This window comes from Salvelinus alpinus, chromosome 34 (assembly GCF_045679555.1).
Source record: "Salvelinus alpinus chromosome 34, SLU_Salpinus.1, whole genome shotgun sequence".
NCBI classification, from domain to species: Eukaryota; Metazoa; Chordata; class Actinopteri; order Salmoniformes; family Salmonidae; genus Salvelinus; species Salvelinus alpinus.
In genome coordinates, this window is record NC_092119.1 from 7,555,091 (window position 1) to 7,576,992 (window position 21,902).

The 21,902-nt window shown below is 53.0% G+C and overlaps 1 protein-coding gene across 2 annotated transcripts in view; it reads right to left on the reverse strand.

Annotated features, from left to right (window-relative positions):
• Positions 1–21,902, reverse strand: part of LOC139563577 (histone-lysine N-methyltransferase NSD2-like) — an 83,043-nt gene that overhangs the window by 41,231 nt on the left and 19,910 nt on the right. For both annotated transcript variants that reach the window (XM_071382364.1, XM_071382363.1), the window contains exons 5-10: positions 21,524–21,898; positions 21,207–21,354; positions 13,435–14,093; positions 13,026–13,340; positions 2,985–3,111; positions 1,337–1,525 (exon numbers count right to left, since the gene is read on the reverse strand). In XM_071382364.1, the coding sequence (XP_071238465.1) occupies positions 1,337–1,525; positions 2,985–3,111; positions 13,026–13,340; positions 13,435–14,093; positions 21,207–21,354; positions 21,524–21,898 (1,813 nt within the window). The remainder of the gene's footprint in view (positions 1–1,336; positions 1,526–2,984; positions 3,112–13,025; positions 13,341–13,434; positions 14,094–21,206; positions 21,355–21,523; positions 21,899–21,902) is intronic.

The following is a 21,902-nucleotide window of genomic DNA, read 5'->3' on the forward strand; positions in this document are numbered from 1 at the left end:
CACCTGACCTATAATACAACATTATATTAACACACCTGACCTATAATACACCATTATATTAACACACCTGACCTATAATACAACATTATATTAACACACCTGACATACAATACACCACGATATTAACACACCTGACCTACAATACACCACAATATTAACACACCTGACCTATAATAAAACATTATATTAACACACCTGACCTATAATACAACATTATATTAACACACCTGACCTATAATACAACATTATATTAACACACCTGGCCTATAATACAACATTATATTAACACACCTGACCTATAATACACCATTATATTAACACACCTGACCTATAATACACCATTATATTAACACACCTGACCTATAATACACCACGATATTAACACACCTGACCTATAATACACCACGATATTAACACACCTGACCTATAATACACCACGATATTAACACACCTGACCTATAATACACCACGATATTAACACACCTGACCTATAATACAACATTATATTAACACACCTGACCTACAATACACCACGATATTAACACACCTGACCTATAATACAACATTATATTAACACACCTGACCTATAATACAACATTATATTAACACACCTGACCTATAATACAACATTATATTAACACACCTGACCTATAATACACCATTATATTAACACACCTGACCTATAATACAACATTATATTAACACACCTGACCTACAATACACCATGATATTAACACACCTGACCTATAATACACCATTATATTAACACACCTGACCTACAATACACCATGATATTAACACACCTGACCTATAATACACCATTATATTAACACACCTGACCTATACTACAACGGGAGACAAACCTCAGACAACTAGTTAAATGTTCATGTGGTATCGTTAAGCAATAAGGCCTGAGGGGGTGTGGTATATGGCTAATATACCACGGCTAAGGGCTGTTCTTAAGCACGACGTAACGCGGAGGCGCCTTATTGCTATTATAAACTGGTTACCAACATAATTAGAGGAGTAAAAATAAATGTTTTGTCATACCCGTGGTATACGGTTTGATATACCACGGCTGTCAGCCAATCAGCATTCAGGGCTCAAACCACCCAGTTCATAAACTCAGGGTTAGCGTTTAGCAGTTAGGGCCCCAGTCTGCCTCACCCTTGGTAGCCTTGGGTTAGGTTGTAGGGGTTAGTGCTCACCCTTGGGTTAGGTTGTAGGGGTTAGTGCTCACCCTTGGGTTAGGTTGTAAGGGTTAGTGCTCACCCTTGGGTTAGGTTGTAGGGGTTAGTGCTCACCCTTGGGTTAGGTTGTATGGGTTAGTGCTCACCCTTGGTAGCCTTGGGTTTGGAGTGACAGCTGATGCAGGTGTGAAGCGGGCAGTGGAAGCCCTTGTTGTCAAACACAGTGAGGGTATTGTTGCGGACGCAGGCTTCATGGTAGAACATCCCACAATGCTGCACGTTACAGCGATGCACCTGCCCCTCCGACAGCTTACAGCTGAAACACTGGTGCACCCCTGGAGAGAGAGAGGGAGTCAGGGTTAACACTGGAGAGAGAGAAAGGGAGTCAGGGTTAACACTGGAGAGAGAGGGAGTCAGGGTTAACCCTGGAGAGAGAGAGAGAGAGTCAGGGTTAACCCTGGAGAGAGAGAGGGAGTCAGGGTTAACCCTGGAGAGAGAGAGGGAGTCAGGGTTAACATTGGAGAGAGAGAGGGAGTCAGGGTTAACACTGGAGAGAGAGGGAGTCAGGGTTAACACTGGAGAGAGAGAGGGAGTCAGGGTTAACACTGGAGAGAAAGAGGGAGTCAGGGTTAACACTGGAGAGAGAGAGGGAGTCAGGGTTAACACTGGAGAGAGAGGGAGTCAGGGTTAACACTGGAGAGAGAGAGGGAGTCAGGGTTAACACTGGAGAGAGAGAGGGAGTCAGGGTTAACACTGGAGATAGAGAGGGAGTCAGGGTTAACCCTGGAGAGGATAGACAGATGGTGTTAACCTGCCACCAGTCATTACCAGGAGAGGTATCTTACCTGAGGTGCAGTCTGGACAGAGCAGCCTGTCCTGTGGTTTGAGGGTGGATCCTAGACAGGATAGGTATCTTACCTGAGGTGCAGTCTGGACAGAGCAGCTTGTCCTGTGGTTTGAGGGTGGATCCTAGACAGGAGAGGTATCTTACCTGAGGTGCAGTCTGGACAGAGCAGCTTGTCCTGTGGTTGGAGGGTGGATCCTAGACAGGAGAGGTATCTTACCTGAGGTGCAGTCTGGACAGAGCAGCTTGTCCTGTGGTTGGAGGGTGGATCCTAGACAGGAGAGGTATCTTACCTGAGGTGCAGTCTGGACAGAGCAGCTTGTCCTGTGGTTGGAGGGTGGATCCTAGACAGGAGAGGTATCTTACCTGAGGTGCAGTCTGGACAGAGCAGCTTGTCCTGTGGTTTGAGGGTGGATCCTAGACAGGAGAGGTATCTTACCTGAGGTGCAGTCTGGACAGAGCAGCTTGTCCTGTGGTTTGAGGGTGGATCCTAGACAGGAGAGGTATCTTACCTGAGGTGCAGTCTGGACAGAGCAGCTTGTCCTGTGGTTTGAGGGTGGATCCTAGTCAGGAGAGGTATCTTACCTGAGGTGCAGTCTGGACAGAGCAGCTTGTCCTGTGGTTTGAGGGTGGATCCTAGACAGGAGAGGTATCTTACCTGAGGTGCAGTCTGGACAGAGCAGCTTGTCCTGTGGTTGGAAGGTGGATCCTAGACAGGAGAGGTATCTTACCTGAGGTGCAGTCTGGACAGAGCAGCTTGTCCTGTGGTTGGAGGGTGGATCCTAGACAGGAGAGGTATCTTACCTGAGGTGCAGTCTGGACAGAGCAGCTTGTCCTGTGGTTGGAAGGTGGATCCTAGACAGGAGAGGTATCTTACCTGAGGTGCAGTCTGGACAGAGCAGCTTGTCCTGTGGTTGGAGGGTGGATCCTAGACAGGAGAGGTATCTTACCTGAGGTGCAGTCTGGACAGAGCAGCTTGTCCTGTGGTTGGAGGGTGGATCCTAGACAGGAGAGGTGAAAGGACCCACAGCACTGACCCTCACATGGCACCACGTCCTCTCCAACCTGCTCACACACCTACAACAGACAAACACCGTCAGCAACATAGTGAACCCCACACCGACAAGACAGCAACATAGTGAACCCCACACCGACAAGACAGCAACATAGTGAACCCCACACCGACAAGACAGCAGCATAGTGAACCCCACACCGACAAAACAGCAACATAGTGAACCCCACACCGACAAGACAGCAACATAGTGAACCCCACACCGACAAGACAGCAACATAGTGAACCCCACACCGACAAGACAGCAGCATAGTGAACCCCACACCGACAAGACAGCAACATAGTGAACCCCACACCGACAAGACAGCAACATAGTGAACCCCACACCGACAAGACAGCAACATAGTGAACCCCACACCGACAAGACAGCAACATAGTGAACCCCACACCGACAAGACAGCAACATAGTGAACCCCACACCGACAAGACAGCAACATAGTGAACCCCACACCGACAAGACAGCAACATAGTGAACCCCACACCGACAAGACAGCAGCATAGTGAACCCCACACCGACAAGACAGCAACATAGTGAACCCCACACCGACAAGACAGCAACATAGTGAACCCCACACCGACAAGACAGCAACATAGTGAACCCCACACCGACAAGACAGCAACATAGTGAACCCCACACCGACAAGACAGCAACATAGTGAACCCCACAACGACAAGACAGCAACATAGTGAACCCCACACCGACAAGACAGCAACCTACAACAGACAAATACCGTCAGCAACACATTGAAACCCCCCCAACCCAGCCCCAATAAAACTCCCCCCCAACCCAGTCCCATTGAAACTCCCCGTCCAACCCAGTCCCATTGAAACTCCCCCCCAACCCAGCCCCAATAAAACTCCCCCCCAACCCAGTCCCATTGAAAGTCCCCCCCAACCCAGTCCCATTGAAACTCCCCCCAACCCAGTCCCATTGAAACTCCCCCTCCAACCCAGTCCCATTGAAACTCCCCCCAACCCAGTCCCATTGAAACCCCCCCCCCAACCCAGTCCCATTGAAACTCCCCCCAACCTAGTCCCATTGAAACTCCCCCCAACCCAGTCCCATTGAAACTCCCCCCAACCCAGCCCCATTGAAACTCCCCGTCCAACCCAGTCCCATTGAAACTCCCCCCCAACCCAGCCCCATTAAAACTCCCCCCAACCCAGTCCCATTGAAACTCCCCCTCCAACCCAGTCCCATTGAAACTCCCCCCCAACCCAGTCCCATTGAAACTCCCCCAACCCAGCCCCAACCAACTCCCCCCCAACCCAGTCCCATTGAAACTCCCCCCCAACCCAGTCCCATTGAAACTCCCCCCCAACCCAGTCCCATTGAAACTCCCCCCAACCCAGTCCCATTGAAACTCCCCCCAACCCAGTCCCATTGAAACCCCCCCTCCCCAACCCAGTCCCATTGAAACTCCCCCAAACCGAGCCCCATTGAAACTCCCCCCCAACCCAGTCCCATTGAAACTCCCCCCCAACCCAGTCCCATTGAAACTCCCCCTCCAACCCAGCCACATTGAAACTCCCCCCAACCCAGTCCCATTGAAACTCCCCCAAACCCAGCCCCATTGAAACTCCCCCCCAACCCAGTCCCATTGAAACTCCCCCAAACCCAGCCCCATTGAAACTCCCCCCCAACCCAGTCCCATTGAAACTCCCCCAAACCCAGCCCCATTGAAACCCCCCCCCAACCCAGTCCCATTGAAACTCCCCCCAACCCAGTCCCATTGAAACCCCCCCTCCCCAACCCAGTCCCATTGAAACTCCCCCAAACCGAGCCCCATTGAAACTCCCCCCCAACCCAGTCCCATTGAAACTCCCCCCCAACCCAGTCCCATTGAAACTCCCCCTCCAACCCAGCCCCATTGAAACTCCCCCCAACCCAGTCCCATTGAAACTCCCCCAAACCCAGCCCCATTGAAACCCCCCCCAACCCAGCCCCATTGAAACTCCCCCCAACCCAGCCCCATTGAAACTCCCCGTCCAACCCAGTCCCATTGAAACTCCCCCCAACCCAGTCCCATTGAAACTCCCCCTCCAACCCAGTCCCATTGAAACTCCCCCCCAACCCAGTCCCATTGAAACTCCCCCAACCCGAGCCCCAACGCAACTCCCCCCCAACCCAGTCCCATTGAAACTCCCCCCCAACCCAGTCCCATTGAAACTCCCCCTCCAACCCAGCCCCATTGAAACTCCCCCCAACCCAGTCCCATTGAAACTCCCCCCAACCCAGTCCCATTGAAACTCCCCCTCCAACCCAGTCCCATTGAAACTCCCCCAAACCCAGTCCCATTGAAACTCCCCCCCCAACCCAGTCCCATTGAAACTCCCCCAAACCCAGCCCCATTGAAACTCCCCCCAACCCAGCCCCATTGAAACTCCCCCCAACCCAGCCCCATTGAAACTCCCCGTCCAACCCAGTCCCATTGAAACTCCCCCCCAACCCAGCCCCATTAAAACTCCCCCCAACCCAGTCCCATTGAAACTCCCCCTCCAACCCAGTCCCATTGAAACTCCCCCCCAACCCAGTCCCATTGAAACTCCCCCAACCCAGCCCCAACCAACTCCCCCCCAACCCAGTCCCATTGAAACTCCCCCCCAACCCAGTCCCATTGAAACTCCCCCCCAACCCAGTCCCATTGAAACTCCCCCCAACCCAGTCCCATTGAAACTCCCCCCAACCCAGTCCCATTGAAACCCCCCCTCCCCAACCCAGTCCCATTGAAACTCCCCCAAACCGAGCCCCATTGAAACTCCCCCCCAACCCAGTCCCATTGAAACTCCCCCCCAACCCAGTCCCATTGAAACTCCCCCTCCAACCCAGCCACATTGAAACTCCCCCCAACCCAGTCCCATTGAAACTCCCCCAAACCCAGCCCCATTGAAACTCCCCCCCAACCCAGTCCCATTGAAACTCCCCCAAACCCAGCCCCATTGAAACTCCCCCCCAACCCAGTCCCATTGAAACTCCCCCAAACCCAGCCCCATTGAAACCCCCCCCCAACCCAGTCCCATTGAAACTCCCCCCAACCCAGCCCCATTGAAACTCCCCCCAACCCAGCCCCAACCCAGTCCCATTGAAACCCCCCCTCCCCAACCCAGTCCCATTGAAACTCCCCCAAACCGAGCCCCATTGAAACTCCCCGTCCAACCCAGTCCCATTGAAACTCCCCCCCAACCCAGCCCCATTAAAACTCCCCCCAACCCAGTCCCATTGAAACTCCCCCTCCAACCCAGTCCCATTGAAACTCCCCCCCAACCCAGTCCCATTGAAACTCCCCCAACCCAGCCCCAACCCAGCCCCATTGAAACTCCCCCCCAACCCAGTCCCATTGAAACTCCCCCCCAACCCAGTCCCATTGAAACTCCCCCCCAACCCAGTCCCATTGAAACTCCCCCCAACCCAGTCCCATTGAAACTCCCCCCAACCCAGTCCCATTGAAACCCCCCCTCCCCAACCCAGTCCCATTGAAACTCCCCCAAACCGAGCCCCATTGAAACTCCCCCCCAACCCAGTCCCATTGAAACTCCCCCCCAACCCAGTCCCATTGAAACTCCCCCTCCAACCCAGCCCCATTGAAACTCCCCCCAACCCAGTCCCATTGAAACTCCCCCAAACCCAGCCCCATTGAAACTCCCCCCCAACCCAGTCCCATTGAAACTCCCCCAAACCCAGCCCCATTGAAACTCCCCCCCAACCCAGTCCCATTGAAACTCCCCCAAACCCAGCCCCATTGAAACTCCCCCCCAACCCAGCCCCATTGAAACTCCCCCCAACCCAGCCCCATTGAAACTCCCCGCCCAACCCAGCCCCATTGAAACTCCCCCAAACCCAGCCCCATTGAAACTCCCCGTCCAACCCAGTCCCATTGAAACTCCCCCCCAACCCAGCCCCATTAAAACTCCCCCCAACCCAGTCCCATTGAAACTCCCCCTCCAACCCAGTCCCATTGAAACTCCCCCCCAACCCAGTCCCATTGAAACTCCCCCAACCCAGCCCCAACCAACTCCCCCCCAACCCAGTCCCATTGAAACTCCCCCCCAACCCAGTCCCATTGAAACTCCCCCCCAACCCAGTCCCATTGAAACTCCCCCCAACCCAGTCCCATTGAAACTCCCCCCAACCCAGTCCCATTGAAACCCCCCCTCCCCAACCCAGTCCCATTGAAACTCCCCCAAACCGAGCCCCATTGAAACTCCCCCCCAACCCAGTCCCATTGAAACTCCCCCCCAACCCAGTCCCATTGAAACTCCCCCTCCAACCCAGCCACATTGAAACTCCCCCCAACCCAGTCCCATTGAAACTCCCCCAAACCCAGCCCCATTGAAACTCCCCCCCAACCCAGTCCCATTGAAACTCCCCCAAACCCAGCCCCATTGAAACTCCCCCCCAACCCAGTCCCATTGAAACTCCCCCAAACCCAGCCCCATTGAAACTCCCCCCAACCCAGCCCCATTGAAACTCCCCCCAACCCAGCCCCATTGAAACTCCCCGTCCAACCCAGTCCCATTGAAACTCCCCCCCAACCCAGCCCCATTAAAACTCCCCCCAACCCAGTCCCATTGAAACTCCCCCTCCAACCCAGTCCCATTGAAACTCCCCCCCAACCCAGTCCCATTGAAACTCCCCCAACTCAGCCCCAACCCAGTCCCATTGAAACTCCCCCCCAACCCAGTCCCATTGAAACTCCCCCCCAACCCAGTCCCATTGAAACTCCCCCCCAACCCAGTCCCATTGAAACTCCCCCCAACCCAGTCCCATTGAAACTCCCCCCAACCCAGTCCCATTGAAACCCCCCCTCCCCAACCCAGTCCCATTGAAACTCCCCCAAACCGAGCCCCATTGAAACTCCCCCCCAACCCAGTCCCATTGAAACTCCCCCCCAACCCAGTCCCATTGAAACTCCCCCAACCCAGCCCCAACCCAGTCCCATTGAAACTCCCCCCCAACCCAGTCCCATTGAAACTCCCCCCCAACCCAGTCCCATTGAAACTCCCCCCCAACCCAGTCCCATTGAAACTCCCCCCAACCCAGTCCCATTGAAACTCCCCCCAACCCAGTCCCATTGAAACCCCCCCTCCCCAACCCAGTCCCATTGAAACTCCCCCAAACCGAGCCCCATTGAAACTCCCCCCCAACCCAGTCCCATTGAAACTCCCCCCCAACCCAGTCCCATTGAAACTCCCCCTCCAACCCAGCCCCATTGAAACTCCCCCCAACCCAGTCCCATTGAAACTCCCCCAAACCCAGCCCCATTGAAACTCCCCCCCAACCCAGTCCCATTGAAACTCCCCCAAACCCAGCCCCATTGAAACTCCCCCCCAACCCAGTCCCATTGAAACTCCCCCAAACCCAGCCCCATTGAAACCCCCCCAACCCAGACCCAGCCCCATTGAAACTCCCCCCAACCCAGCCCCATTGAAACTCCCCGTCCCAACCCAGTCCCATTGAAACTCCCCCCCAACCCAGCCCCATTAAAACTCCCCCCAACCCAGTCCCATTGAAACTCCCCCTCCAACCCAGTCCCATTGAAACTCCCCCCCAACCCAGTCCCATTGAAACTCCCCCAACTCAGCCCCAACCCAGCCCCACTCCCCCCCAACCCAGTCCCATTGAAACTCCCCCCCAACCCAGTCCCATTGAAACTCCCCCCCAACCCAGTCCCATTGAAACTCCCCCCAACCCAGTCCCATTGAAACTCCCCCCAACCCAGTCCCATTGAAACCCCCCCTCCCCAACCCAGTCCCATTGAAACTCCCCCAAACCAAGCCCCATTGAAACTCCCCCCCAACCCAGTCCCATTGAAACTCCCCCCCAACCCAGTCCCATTGAAACTCCCCCCAACCCAGTCCCATTGAAACTCCCCCAAACCCAGCCCCATTGAAACCCCCCCCCAACCCAGTCCCATTGAAACTCCCCCCAACCCAGCCCCATTGAAACTCCCCTCAACCCAGCCCCAACCCAGTCCCATTGAAACCCCCCCTCCCCAACCCAGTCCCATTGAAACTCCCCCAAACCCAGCCCCATTGAAGCTCCCCGTCCAACCCAGTCCCATTGAAACTCCCCCCCAACCCAGCCCCATTAAAACTCCCCCCAACCCAGTCCCATTGAAACTCCCCCTCCAACCCAGTCCCATTGAAACTCCCCCCCAACCCAGTCCCATTGAAACTCCCCCAACCCAGCCCCAACCCAGTCCCATTGAAACTCCCCCCCAACCCAGTCCCATTGAAACTCCCCCCCAACCCAGTCCCATTGAAACTCCCCCCCAACCCAGTCCCATTGAAACTCCCCCCAACCCAGTCCCATTGAAACTCCCCCCAACCCAGTCCCATTGAAACCCCCCCTCCCCAACCCAGTCCCATTGAAACTCCCCCAAACCGAGCCCCATTGAAACTCCCCCCCAACCCAGTCCCATTGAAACTCCCCCCCAACCCAGTCCCATTGAAACTCCCCCTCCAACCCAGCCCCATTGAAACTCCCCCCAACCCAGTCCCATTGAAACTCCCCCAAACCCAGCCCCATTGAAACTCCCCCCCAACCCAGTCCCATTGAAACTCCCCCAAACCCAGCCCCATTGAAACTCCCCCCCAACCCAGTCCCATTGAAACTCCCCCAAACCCAGCCCCATTGAAACCCCCCCCCAACCCAGTCCCATTGAAACTCCCCCCAACCCAGCCCCATTGAAACTCCCCCCAACCCAGCCCCAACCCAGTCCCATTGAAACCCCCCCTCCCCAACCCAGTCCCATTGAAACTCCCCCAAACCCAGCCCCATTGAAACTCCCCGCCCAACCCAGTCCCATTGAAACTCCCCCCCAACCCAGTCCCATTGAAACTCCCCCCCAACCCAGTCCCATTGAAACTCCCCCTCCAACCCAGTCCCATTGAAACTCCCCCCCAACCCAGTCCCATTGAAACTCCCCCAACCCAGCCCCAACCCAGTCCCATTGAAACTCCCCCCCAACCCAGTCCCATTGAAACTCCCCGTCCAACCCAGTCCCATTGAAACTCCCCCCCAACCCAGTCCCATTGAATCTCCCCCCAACCCAGTCCCATTGAATCTCCCCCCAACCCAGTCCCATTGAAATCTCCCCTCCCCAACCCAGTCCCATTGAATCTCCCCCCAACCCAGTCCCATTGGAACTCCCCTCCAACCCAGTACCATTGAAACTCCCCCCCAACCCAGTCCCATTGAAACTCCCCCTCCAACCCAGCCCCATTGAAACTCCCCCCAACCCAGTCCCATTGAAACTCCCCCAAACCCAGACCCATTGAAACTCCCCCCCAACCCAGTCCCATTGAAACTCCCCCAAACCCAGCCCCATTGAAACTCCCCCCCAACCCAGTCCCATTGAAACTCCCCCAAACCCAGCCCCATTGAAACCCCCCCCCAACCCAGTCCCATTGAAACTCCCCCCAACCCAGCCCCATTGAAACTCCCCCCAACCCAGCCCCAACCCAGTCCCATTGAAACCCCCCCTCCCCAACCCAGTCCCATTGAAACTCCCCCAAACCCAGCCCCATTGAAACTCCCCCCCCAACCCAGTCCCATTGAAACTCCCCCCCAACCCAGTCCCATTGAAACTCCCCCCCAACCCAGTCCCATTGAAACTCCCCCCCAACCCAGTCCCATTGAAACCCCCCCCCCAAACCAGTCCCATTGAAACTCCCCCCCAACCCAGTCCAACTGAAACTCCCCCCAACGAAACTCCCCGTCCAACCCAGTCCCATTGAAACTCCCCCCCAACCCAGTCCCATTGAATCTCCCCCCAACCCAGTCCCATTGAATCTCCCCCCAACCCAGTCCCATTGAATCTCCCCCCAACCCAGTCCCATTGAATCTCCCCCCAACCCAGTCCCATTGGAACTCCCCTCCAACCCAGTACCATTGAAACTCCCCCCCAACCCAGTCCCATTGAAACTCCCCCCCAACCCAGTCCCATTGAAACCCCCCCCAAACCAGTCCCATTGAAACTCCCCCCCAACCCAGTCCCATTGAAACTCCCCCCAACCCAGTCCCATTGAAACTCCCCCCAACCCAGTCCCATTGAAACTCCCCCCCAACCAAGTCCCATTGAAACTCCCCACCCAACCCAGTCCCATTGAAACTCCCCCCCCAACCCAGTCCCATTGAAACTCCCCCCAACTCAGCCCCATTGAAACTCCCCCTCCAACTCAGTCCCATTGAAACTCCCCACCCAACCCAGTCCCATTGAAACTCCCCCTCCAACCCAGCCCCATTGAACTCCCCCCCAACCCAGTCCCAATGAAACTCCCCCCCAACCCAGTCCCATTGAAATTCCCTCCCAACCCAGTCCCATTGAAACACCCCTCCCAACCTAGTCTCATTGAAACTCCCCCCCCAACTCAGTCCCATTGAAACACCCCTCCCAACCCAGTCTCATTGAAACTCCCCCTCCAACCCAGTCCCATTGAAACTCCCCCCAACTCAGCCCCATTGAAACTCCCCCTCCAACCCAGCCCCATTGAACTCCCCCCCCAACCCAGTCCCAATGAAACCCCCCCCAACCCAGTCCCATTGAAACTCCCCCCCCAACCCAGTTCCATTGAAACTCTCCTCCAACCCAGTCCCATTGAAACTCCCCCCCAACCCAGTCCCATTGAAAGTCCCCCCCCCAACTCAGTCCCATTGAAACCCCCCTCCCAACCTAGTCTCATTGAAACTCCCCCTCCAACCCAGTCCCATTGAAACTCCCCCTCCAACCCAGTCCCATTGAAACTCCCCCTCCAACCCAGTCCCATTGAAACTCCCCCCAACTCAGCCCCATTGAAACTCCCCCTCCAACCCAGCCCCATTGAACTCCCCCCCAACCCAGCCCCAATGAAACCCCCCCCCCCCAACCCAGTCCCATTGAAACTCCCCCCCAACCCAGTCCCATTGAAACTCCCCACCAACCCAGTCCCATTGAAACTCCCCCCCAACCCAGTCCCATTGAAACTCCCCCCAACCCAGTCCCATTGAAACTCCCCCCAACCCAGTCCCATTGAAACTCCCCCCAACTCAGCCCCATTGAAACTCCCCCTCCAACTCAGTCCCATTGAAACTCCCCACCCAACCCAGTCCCATTGAAACTCCCCCTCCAACCCCGCCCCATTGAACTCCCCCCCAACCCAGTCCCAATGAAACTCCCCCCAACCCAGTCCCATTGAAACTCCCCCCCAACCCAGTCCCATTGAAAGTCCCCCCCCCAACTCAGTCCCATTGAAACCCCCCTCCCAACCTAGTCTCATTGAAACTCCCCCTCCAACCCAGTCCCATTGAAACTCCCCCTCCAACCCAGTCCCATTGAAACTCCCCCTCCAACCCAGTCCCATTGAAACTCCCCCCAACTCAGCCCCATTGAAACTCCCCCTCCAACCCAGCCCCATTGAACTCCCCCCCAACCCAGCCCCAATGAAACCCCCCCCCCCCAACCCAGTCCCATTGAAACTCCCCCCCAACTCAGTCCCATTGAAACTCCCCCTCCAACCCAGTCCCATTGAAACTCCCCCTCCAACCCAGTCCCATTGAAACTCCCCCCAACCCAGTCCCATTGAAACTCCCCCTCCAACCCAGTCCCATTGAAACTCCCCCTCCAACCCAGTCCCAATGAAACTCCCCCCCAACCCAGTCCCATTGAAACTCCCCCTCCAACCCAGTCCCATTGAAACTCCCCCTCCAACCCAGTCCCATTGAAACTCCCCCCCAACCCAGTCCCGTTGAAACTCCCCCCCAACCCAGTCCCATTGAAACTCCCCCTCCAACCCAGTCCCATTGAAACTCCCCCCCAACCCAGTCCCATTGAAACTCCCCCCAACCCAGTCCCATTGAAACTCCCCCCCAACCCAGTCCCATTGAAACTCCCCCCAAACTCAGCCCCAGGAGATGAGTGGAGACATTCTAGAGTCTCACCTGACAGACAGATTCCTTCTTGGAGCCTCCTCCGTTAGCCTTCTTGGCCCCGTTGGCCTGGTCTATGCTGTCACTGGGGGACTCTGGACGCTCCTCACTGCCAGAGCCCTCTGGCTCAGGACTGGCTGCTGCTCGCTTCCTCTTCTTGGCATGGGAAGCTGCTGATTGGATGGCCAAGTCATGCCTCTTCCTGATTGGCTTAATCTTCTCTGATTCTTTCTCTGGTGATTTAGAACTAGTGGATCCTTTGACTTCGTTCTCCGTTTTCTTTCTGTTTCTCTTCTTCGTGGGTGCGCAGAACTCTGCTGCCATAGCCTGGGAGTTAGGAGAGGAAGATCAGACTCATCCTCACAGGGACATCTAAAGGCAACATACCAGGAATAAACAGTGCCACTAATTATTAACTCACCTTCTGTTTGTCACCTACTCTAGGTTTCTTTTTGGGCTGTTGGTCCTTCTCCTCAGTCTCCTTCAGAGCTCGTTTACCGGGCTGTTGGTCCTTCTCTTCAGTCTCCTTCAGAGCTTGTTTACCGGGCTGTTGGTCCTTCTCTTCAGTCTCCTTCAGAGCTCGTTTACCGGGCTGTTGGTCCTTCTCCTCAGTCTCCTTCAGAGCTTGTTTACCGGGCTGTTGGTCCTTCTCTTCAGTCTCCTTCAGAGCTCGTTTACCGGGCTGTTGGTCCTTCTCCTCAGTCTCCTTCAGAGCTCGTTTACCGGGCTGTTGGTCCTTCTCCTCAGTCTCCTTCAGAGCTCGTTTACCGGGCTGTTGGTCCTTCTCCTCAGTCTCCTTTAGACCTTGTTTACCGGGCTGTTGGTCCTTCTCCTCAGTCTCCTTCAGAGCTTGTTTACCGGGCTGTTGGTCCTTCTCCTGAGTCTCCTTTAGACCTTGTTTACCGGGCTGTTGGTCCTTCTCCTCAGTCTCCTTCAGAGCTCGTTTACCGGGCTGTTGGTCCTTCTCCTGAGTCTCCTTTAGACCTTGTTTACCGGGCTGTTGGTCCTTCTCCTCAGTCTCCTTCAGAGCTCGTTTACCGGGCTGTTGACCAGGCTGCTGCTTCTGACGTTCCTTCCTACCTGCAAACAGAGACAGGAGATGATAGTGGTGTGCCAAGTAGTTGGACAAAATGAGTATCACAACGGATATGGGCTATTTTATGGATACCACTATATGGAGTATTTTGAGTAATTATCCGGAAACATTTCTTATGTCAGTCAAGTGAGGTGCTATGTGGTCTTAATAACTCGACTGGCTAGTTTGCCTGTCTGTAAAGAGAAGGGCGGGCTGGACGTTGATCCTGCAGCTCTGATTGGATAGCGAAGCTGTATTTCTACCGTCCACTCGCTTCATAATTTTACCTGATCACTTTTCCCTTGCATGTTTTCAGTCTGATCATTTAGATTCCTTCTGCCAGCTACTATGATAAATCACATGGTGAGGACGTTTGTTATCAAGCTATCAATGTGCATAATATCTAACAAGTTGTGCAGGGTTGGGAACAAGATGAAACACTGTAGCTCATTCTGAGTGAGTGACAGCAAACTGCAAGTTGAGGACACATCCACAGACCTCAACAGCGCACTGCTCCTAATCTAAATTTTTTTTGCAGCGAGAACGCGCAGGGAGGTATTGTGCGAACATATACTTAAGCATATTAAAACACTTCTTCCCAATCACAAGTATCATCCGATTATCAACTGTCAATTTACAGATATGATTACGAGAGTGGCTATGTTGGCACACCCCTAGGAGAGGTTATGAAACAACGCAATTCATTTAGGGATAAATTCATCGTTAGCACTTTGGTAGGAGCATCGTTAAATCTCCCCGAGCGGGTTTCCCAAAACCAGCATTACTTAAGATGCACTTCAAAAAGCTCATTATTTAGAACAGCAAAGAAAACAGCAAATATGCTTTTTGCCCTTTATACACAGATCTCTGCTAAACATAGAAGATGGTTATCGACCACCGATAACTTCAGAATGAAGTTGACTACAAATAATAATAATTTGGTGGGTGCTTATATTTGTCTTATTTCACGCATGGTGCGAATTGGAAAGATGTTTCTTGCATATCCCAACTCCTGAAGAAACTTGCCATTGGCCCATAAGACCCATAAACTTCTACAGATGCAGCCCAACAGAATGCTCTCAATGGTGCATCACCGCCTGGTACAGCAACCGCCTGGCTCTTCAGAGGGTGTTGCGGTCAGCCCAACGCATCACTGTGGGCACGCTGCCTGTCCTCCAGGATATTTACAGCACTCCGTGTCGAAGAAAGACCAAGAAGATATATTAAGGACCTCATAATCCATATTTAATCAACTTCAAAATCAAATGGTGTCACGTGCTCCGAATACATCAGTAGTAGACCTTACCGTGACATGCTTACTGACGAGCCGTGACATGCTTACTGACGAGTAAAGGGTTTAACTTCTTTGGGGTAGTATTTTCACGTCCGGATGAAAAGCGTGCCCAGAGTAAACTGCCTGATACTCAGGCCCAGATGTTAGGATATGCATATTATTAGTAGATTTGGATAGAAAACACTCTGAAGTTTCTAAAACTGTTTGAATGATGTCTGTGAGTATAACATAACTCATATGGCAGGCAAAAACCTGAGAAAAAATCCAACCAGGAAGTGGGATATCTGAGGTTTTTAGTTTTTCAACTCTTTGCTTATCCAAGATACAGTGGAAATGGGGTCATATTGCACTTCCTAAGTATTCCACTAGATGTCAACAGTCTTTAGAACCTTGTTTGATGCTTCTACTGTGAAGTGGCGGCGAATGAGAGGGGATTGAGTAAGGACTGCCATGAGCTAACCATGCACTGACCATACACGTTCATGTGAGAGTTAGCTTGAGTTCCATTGCATTTCTGAAGACAAAGGAATTCTCCGGTTGGAACATTATTGAAGATTTATGTTAAAAACATCCTAAAGATTGTTTCTATACTTAGTTTGACATGTTTCTACGGACTGTAATATGACTTTTCGTCTGAACTTTTGCCTGGACCTGCCCACACGTCGTGAGTTTAGATTGTGTACTGAACGTGCGAACAAGGAGGAATTTGGACATAAATTATGGACTTTATGGAACAAAACAAACATGTATTGTGTAACATGAAGTCCTATGAGTGTCATCTGATGAAGATCATCAAAGGTTAGTGATTCATTTTATCTATATTTCTGCTTTTTGTGACTCCTCTCTTTGGCTGGAAAAATGGCTGTGTTTTTCTGTGACTTGGCTCTGACCTAACATAATCGTTTGGTTTGCTTTCGTCGTAAAGCCTTTTTGAAATCGGACACTGTGGCTTTAAAATGGTGTAAAATACATGTATGTTTGAGGAATTTTAATTATGGGATTTCTGTTGTTTTGAATTTGGCGCCCTGCAGTTTCACTGGCTGTTGACGAGGTGAGACGCTACCGTCCCACATACCCTAGAGAGGTTAAACATTGTTTCCAATGCTTGTTCAATTAACCCTAAACAATTAATGAACATGCACCTGTGGAACGGTCGTTAAGACACTAACAGCTTAGGCAATTAGTCACAGTTATGAAAACATAGGACACTAAAGAGGCCTTTCTACTGACTCTGAAAAACACCAAAAGAAATATGCCCAGGGTCCCTGCTCATCTGCGTGAAAGTGCCTTAGGCTTGCTGCAAGGAGGCATGAGGACTGCAGATGTGGCCAGGGCAAAAAATTGCAATGTCCGTACTGTGAGATGCCTAAGACAGCGCTACAGGGAGACAGGACTGACAGCTGATTGTCCTCGCAGTGGCAGACCACGAGTAACAACACCTGCCCAGGATCGGTACATCCGAACATCACACCTGCGGTACAGGAACAAGATGGCAACAACAACTGCCCGAGTTACACCAGGAACGCACAATCCCTCCATCAGTGCTCAGACTGTCCGCAATAGGCTGAGAGAAGCTGGACTGAGGGCTTGTAGACCTGTTGTAAGGCAAGTCCTCACCAAACATCACCGGCAACAACGTCGCCTATGGGCACAAACCCACCGTCGCTGGAGCAGACAGGACTGGCAAAAGGTACTCTTCACTGACGAGTCGTGATTTTGTCTCACCAGGGGTGATGGTCGGATTCGTGTTTATCGTTGAAGGAATGAGAGTTACACCGAGGCCTGTACTCTGGAGCGGGATTGATTTTGGAGGTGGAGGGTCGGTCATGGTCTGGGGTGGTGTGTCACAGCATCATCGGACTGAGCTTGTTGTCATTGTAGGAAATCTCAACGCTGTGCGTTACAGGGAAGACATCCTCCTCCCTCATGTGGTACCCTTCCTGCAGGCTCATCATGACATGACCCTCCAGCATGACAATGCCACTAGCCATACTGTTCATTCTCAGCGTGATTTCCTGCAAGACAGGAATGTATGTGTTCTGCCATGGCCATCGAAGAGCCCAGATCTCAATCCTATTAAGCACGTCTGGGACCTGTTGGATCGGAGGGTGAGGGCTAGGGCCATTCCCCACAGAAATGTCCGGGAACTTGCAGGTGCCTTGGTGGAAGAGTGGGGTAACATCTCACAGCAAGAACTGGCAAATCTGGTGCAGTCCATGAGGAGGAGATGCACTGCAGTACTTAATGCAGCTGGTGGCCACACCAGATACCGACTGTTACTTTTGATTTTGACCCCCCCTTTGTTCAGGGACACATTATTCCATTTCTGTTAGTCACATGTCTGTGGAACTTGTTCAATTTATGTCTCAGTTGTTGAATCTTGTTATGTTCATACAAATATTTACACATGTTAAGTTTGCTGAAAATAAACACAGTTGACAGTGAGAAGACATTTTTTTTCTTCTGAGTTTATGTACATGTAGGTAGGGGTAAAAGTGACCAGGCAATCAGGATAGATAATATACCAAGTCACAGCAGCGTATGTCAAGAGTGTAAAAGCGTGTATGTCTGAGCGTGTGTGTGTGGCGTCAATATGCATGTGTTTGTGTTTTGTTTTTGTGTGAGCGTATGTAGTGTGTGTGTGTTGGAGTGTTAGTACAGTCCAGTCAGTGTGCATTGTACCATGATAGGGCCTTAGCGACGCGTGCGGACCATGATAGGGCCTTAGTGATGTGTGCGGACCATGATAGGGCCTTAGCGACGCGTGCGGACCATGATAGGGCCTTAGCGACGCGTGCGGACCATGATAGGGCCTTAGCGATGTGTGCGGACCATGATAGGGCCTTAGCGACGCGTGCGGACCATGATAGGGCCTTAGCGACGCGTGCGGACCATGATAGGGCCTTAGCGACGTGTGCGGACCATGATAGGGCCTTAGCGACGCGTGCGGACCATGATAGGGCCTTAGCGACGTGTGCGGACCATGATAGGGCCTTAGCGACGTGTGCGGACCATGATAGGGCCTTAGCGACGTGTGCGGACCATGATAGGGCCTTAGCGATGTGTGCGGACCATGATAGGGCCTTAGCGACGCGTGCGGACCATGATAGGGCCTTAGCGACGCGTGCGGACCATGATAGGGCCTTAGCGATGTGTGCGGACCATGATAGGGCCTTAGCGACGCGTGCGGACCATGATAGGGCCTTAGCGACGCGTGCGGACCATGATAGGGCCTTAGCGACGTGTGCGGACCATGATAGGGCCTTAGCGACGCGTGCGGACCATGATAGGGCCTTAGCGACGTGTGCGGACCATGATAGGGCCTTAGCGACGTGTGCGGACCATGATAGGGCCTTAGCGACGTGTGCGGACCATGATAGGGCCTTAGCGACGTGTGCGGACCATGATAGGGCCTTAGCGACGCGTGCGGACCATGATAGGGCCTTAGCGACGTGTGCGGACCATGATAGGGCCTTAGCGACGCGTGCGGACCATGATAGGGCCTTAGCGATGTGTGCGGACCATGATAGGGCCTTAGCGATGTGTGCGGACCATGATAGGGCCTTAGCGACGTGTGCGGACCATGATAGGGCCTTAGCGACGCGTGCGGACCATGATAGGGCCTTAGCGACGCGTGCGGACCATGATAGGGCCTTAGCGACGCGTGCGGACCATGATAGGGCCTTAGCGACGCGTGCGGACCATGATAGGGCCTTAGCGACGCGTGCGGACCATGATAGGGCCTTAGCGACGCGTGCGGACCATGATAGGGCCTTAGCGACGCGTGCGGACCATGATAGGGCCTTAGCGACGCGTGCGGACCATGATAGGGCCTTAGCGACGCGTGCGGACCATGATAGGGCCTTAGCGACGCGTGCGGACCATGATAGGGCCTTAGCGACGTGTGCGGACCATGATAGGGCCTTAGCGACGCGTGCGGACCATGATAGGGCCTTAGCGACGCGTGCGGACCATGATAGGGCCTTAGCGACGCGTGCGGACCATGATAGGGCCTTAGCGACGCGTGCGGACCATGATAGGGCCTTAGCGACGCGTGCGGACCATGATAGGGCCTTAGCGACGCGTGCGGACCATGATAGGGCCTTAGCGACGCGTGCGGACCATGATAGGGCCTTAGCGACGCGTGCGGACCATGATAGGGCCTTAGCGACGCGTGCGGACCATGATAGGGCCTTAGCGACGCGTGCGGACCATGATAGGGCCTTAGCGACGCGTGCGGACCATGATAGGGCCTTAGCGACGCGTGCGGACCATGATAGGGCCTTAGCGATGTGTGCGGACCATGATAGGGCCTTAGCGACGCGTGCGGACCATGATAGGGCCTTAGCGACGCGTGCGGACCATGATAGGGCCTTAGCGACGTGTGCGGACCATGATAGGGCCTTAGCGATGTGTGCGGACCATGATAGGGCCTTAGCGACGCGTGCGGACCATGATAGGGCCTTAGCGACGCGTGCGGACCATGATAGGGCCTTAGCGACGTGTGCGGACCATGATAGGGCCTTAGCGACGTGTGCGGACCATGATAGGGCCTTAGCGACGCGTGCGGACCATGATAGGGCCTTAGCGACGCGTGCGGACCATGATAGGGCCTTAGCGACGCGTGCGGACCATGATAGGGCCTTAGCGACGCGTGCGGACCATGATAGGGCCTTAGCGACGCGTGCGGACCATGATAGGGCCTTAGCGACGTGTGTGGACCATGATAGGGCCTTAGCGACGTGTGTGGACCATGATAGGGCCTTAGTGATGTATGCTTAACAAGTGACATAACAGTTGCATGGACTTACTCGGTGTGCAATAATAGTGTTAAACATGATTATTAAATGACTACCTCATCTCTGTACCCCACACATACAGATAATTGTAAGGTCCCTCAGTCGAGCTACACATTTTAAGCACAGATTCAACCACAAAGACCTGGGAGGTTTTCCAAAGGTTCGCAAAGAAGGGCACCTAAGCAGACATTGAACATCCCTTTGAGAATGGAAAAGTTAATTTCACTTTGGATGGTGTATCAATACACCCAGTCAATACAAAGATACAGGCGTACTTCCTAAGTTTGACCCAACAAACTTGGTTTGAGCTTTTTCCTAGTCATCCGTTTGAGTTTTTACTGTTTGTTGAGAACCTAACAAGAGGCCCTATGGAAATAATGGACTGAGTTGATATCAGCAACAGCTCACCTTTGGGATCTTCCTTCAGCTGTTCGTTAATCAAATCAATGTTTATATAAACAGCACATTTCAGACATGGAATGCAAAGCAATGTGCTTCACAGGGAAAAAAACTATCAAAATAAAATCTGAAATATTTACTTCACACCAAACAGATGTGAACAACGACAAAACCTGAACGACAAAAAATGGGAAGTGTTTTAGTATTGGAACCTTTCTCAGCCAGAAGAAGAAAACATGCATTAGCTGACAACTCTAGTTTAAGTAAGCTAAATAATACCTATAAACACACCACACAGAGAAACAGATGATATGTTGACATGACCCTAACTTACCTATAGCTGTAGGTGCAGCTGACGGGGTTTCTGACAGAGAAACAGACGATATGTTGATATGACCCTAACTTACCTATAGCTGTAGGTGCAGGTGACGGGGTTTCTGACAGAGAAACAGACGATATGTTGATATGACCCTAACTTACCTATAGCTGTAGGTGCAGCTGACGGGGTTTCTGACAGAGAAACAGACGATATGTTGATATGACCCTAACTTACCTATAGCTGTAGGTGCAGCTGACGGGGTTTCTGACAGAGAAACAGACGATATGTTGATATGACCCTAACTTACCTATAGCTGTAGGTGCAGCTGACGGGGTTTCTGGGATGTCTGTGGTCACAACAACCCCTTTGGATCTCGTCCTCTCAGTTTTCAGTTTGGACCTCCTCTGGTTCTGAGATTCAAGTAGTTCAGTCTCTGAGGTGGTGGAGAGGCCATCCTACAAACACGTTACTTCAAACTTAGGACAACACAAAGATCAGCAGAAAGGGACTGTTTTAACTCTTGAAACCCAATTTTAAACTTATCAATACATTGGTCTGTAAATAACATACTACATAGACCATAAACATTGAGGTAAGAAGCAGTATATGCTAGTTATTCCAGACCTGAAACAGCATCTGTGTTGGTCCTTTAGGGGAGACCACGATGTTAGCTTTCTTTTTCTGTGTAAAAGTAGTCTGCTTCCGTTTCCCATCTGTTTTTCTGGGGCCTCCTCTCTTCTTCCCCAGGGAAGTGCTGCTGTCTGCCTGGGGGCTCAGCCTGGATGGTTCCTGATCCAGGTCTGGTACAGGATAAGGGCCAGGCTCAGCAGGGTAAAGCTTAGCCAGCACGCAGGGGTTGAGGTGTGGTCCGCCACTATCGTGGGTAAAGGTGTACTTGACCAGGCGTTCCTCCAGGGCCAGGCAGGCAGCCTCTTTGGCTTGAGTGATGCCCACCACCCACTGGGCATTGACCTTACGAGGAACAGACGGAGTGGTACTCTGG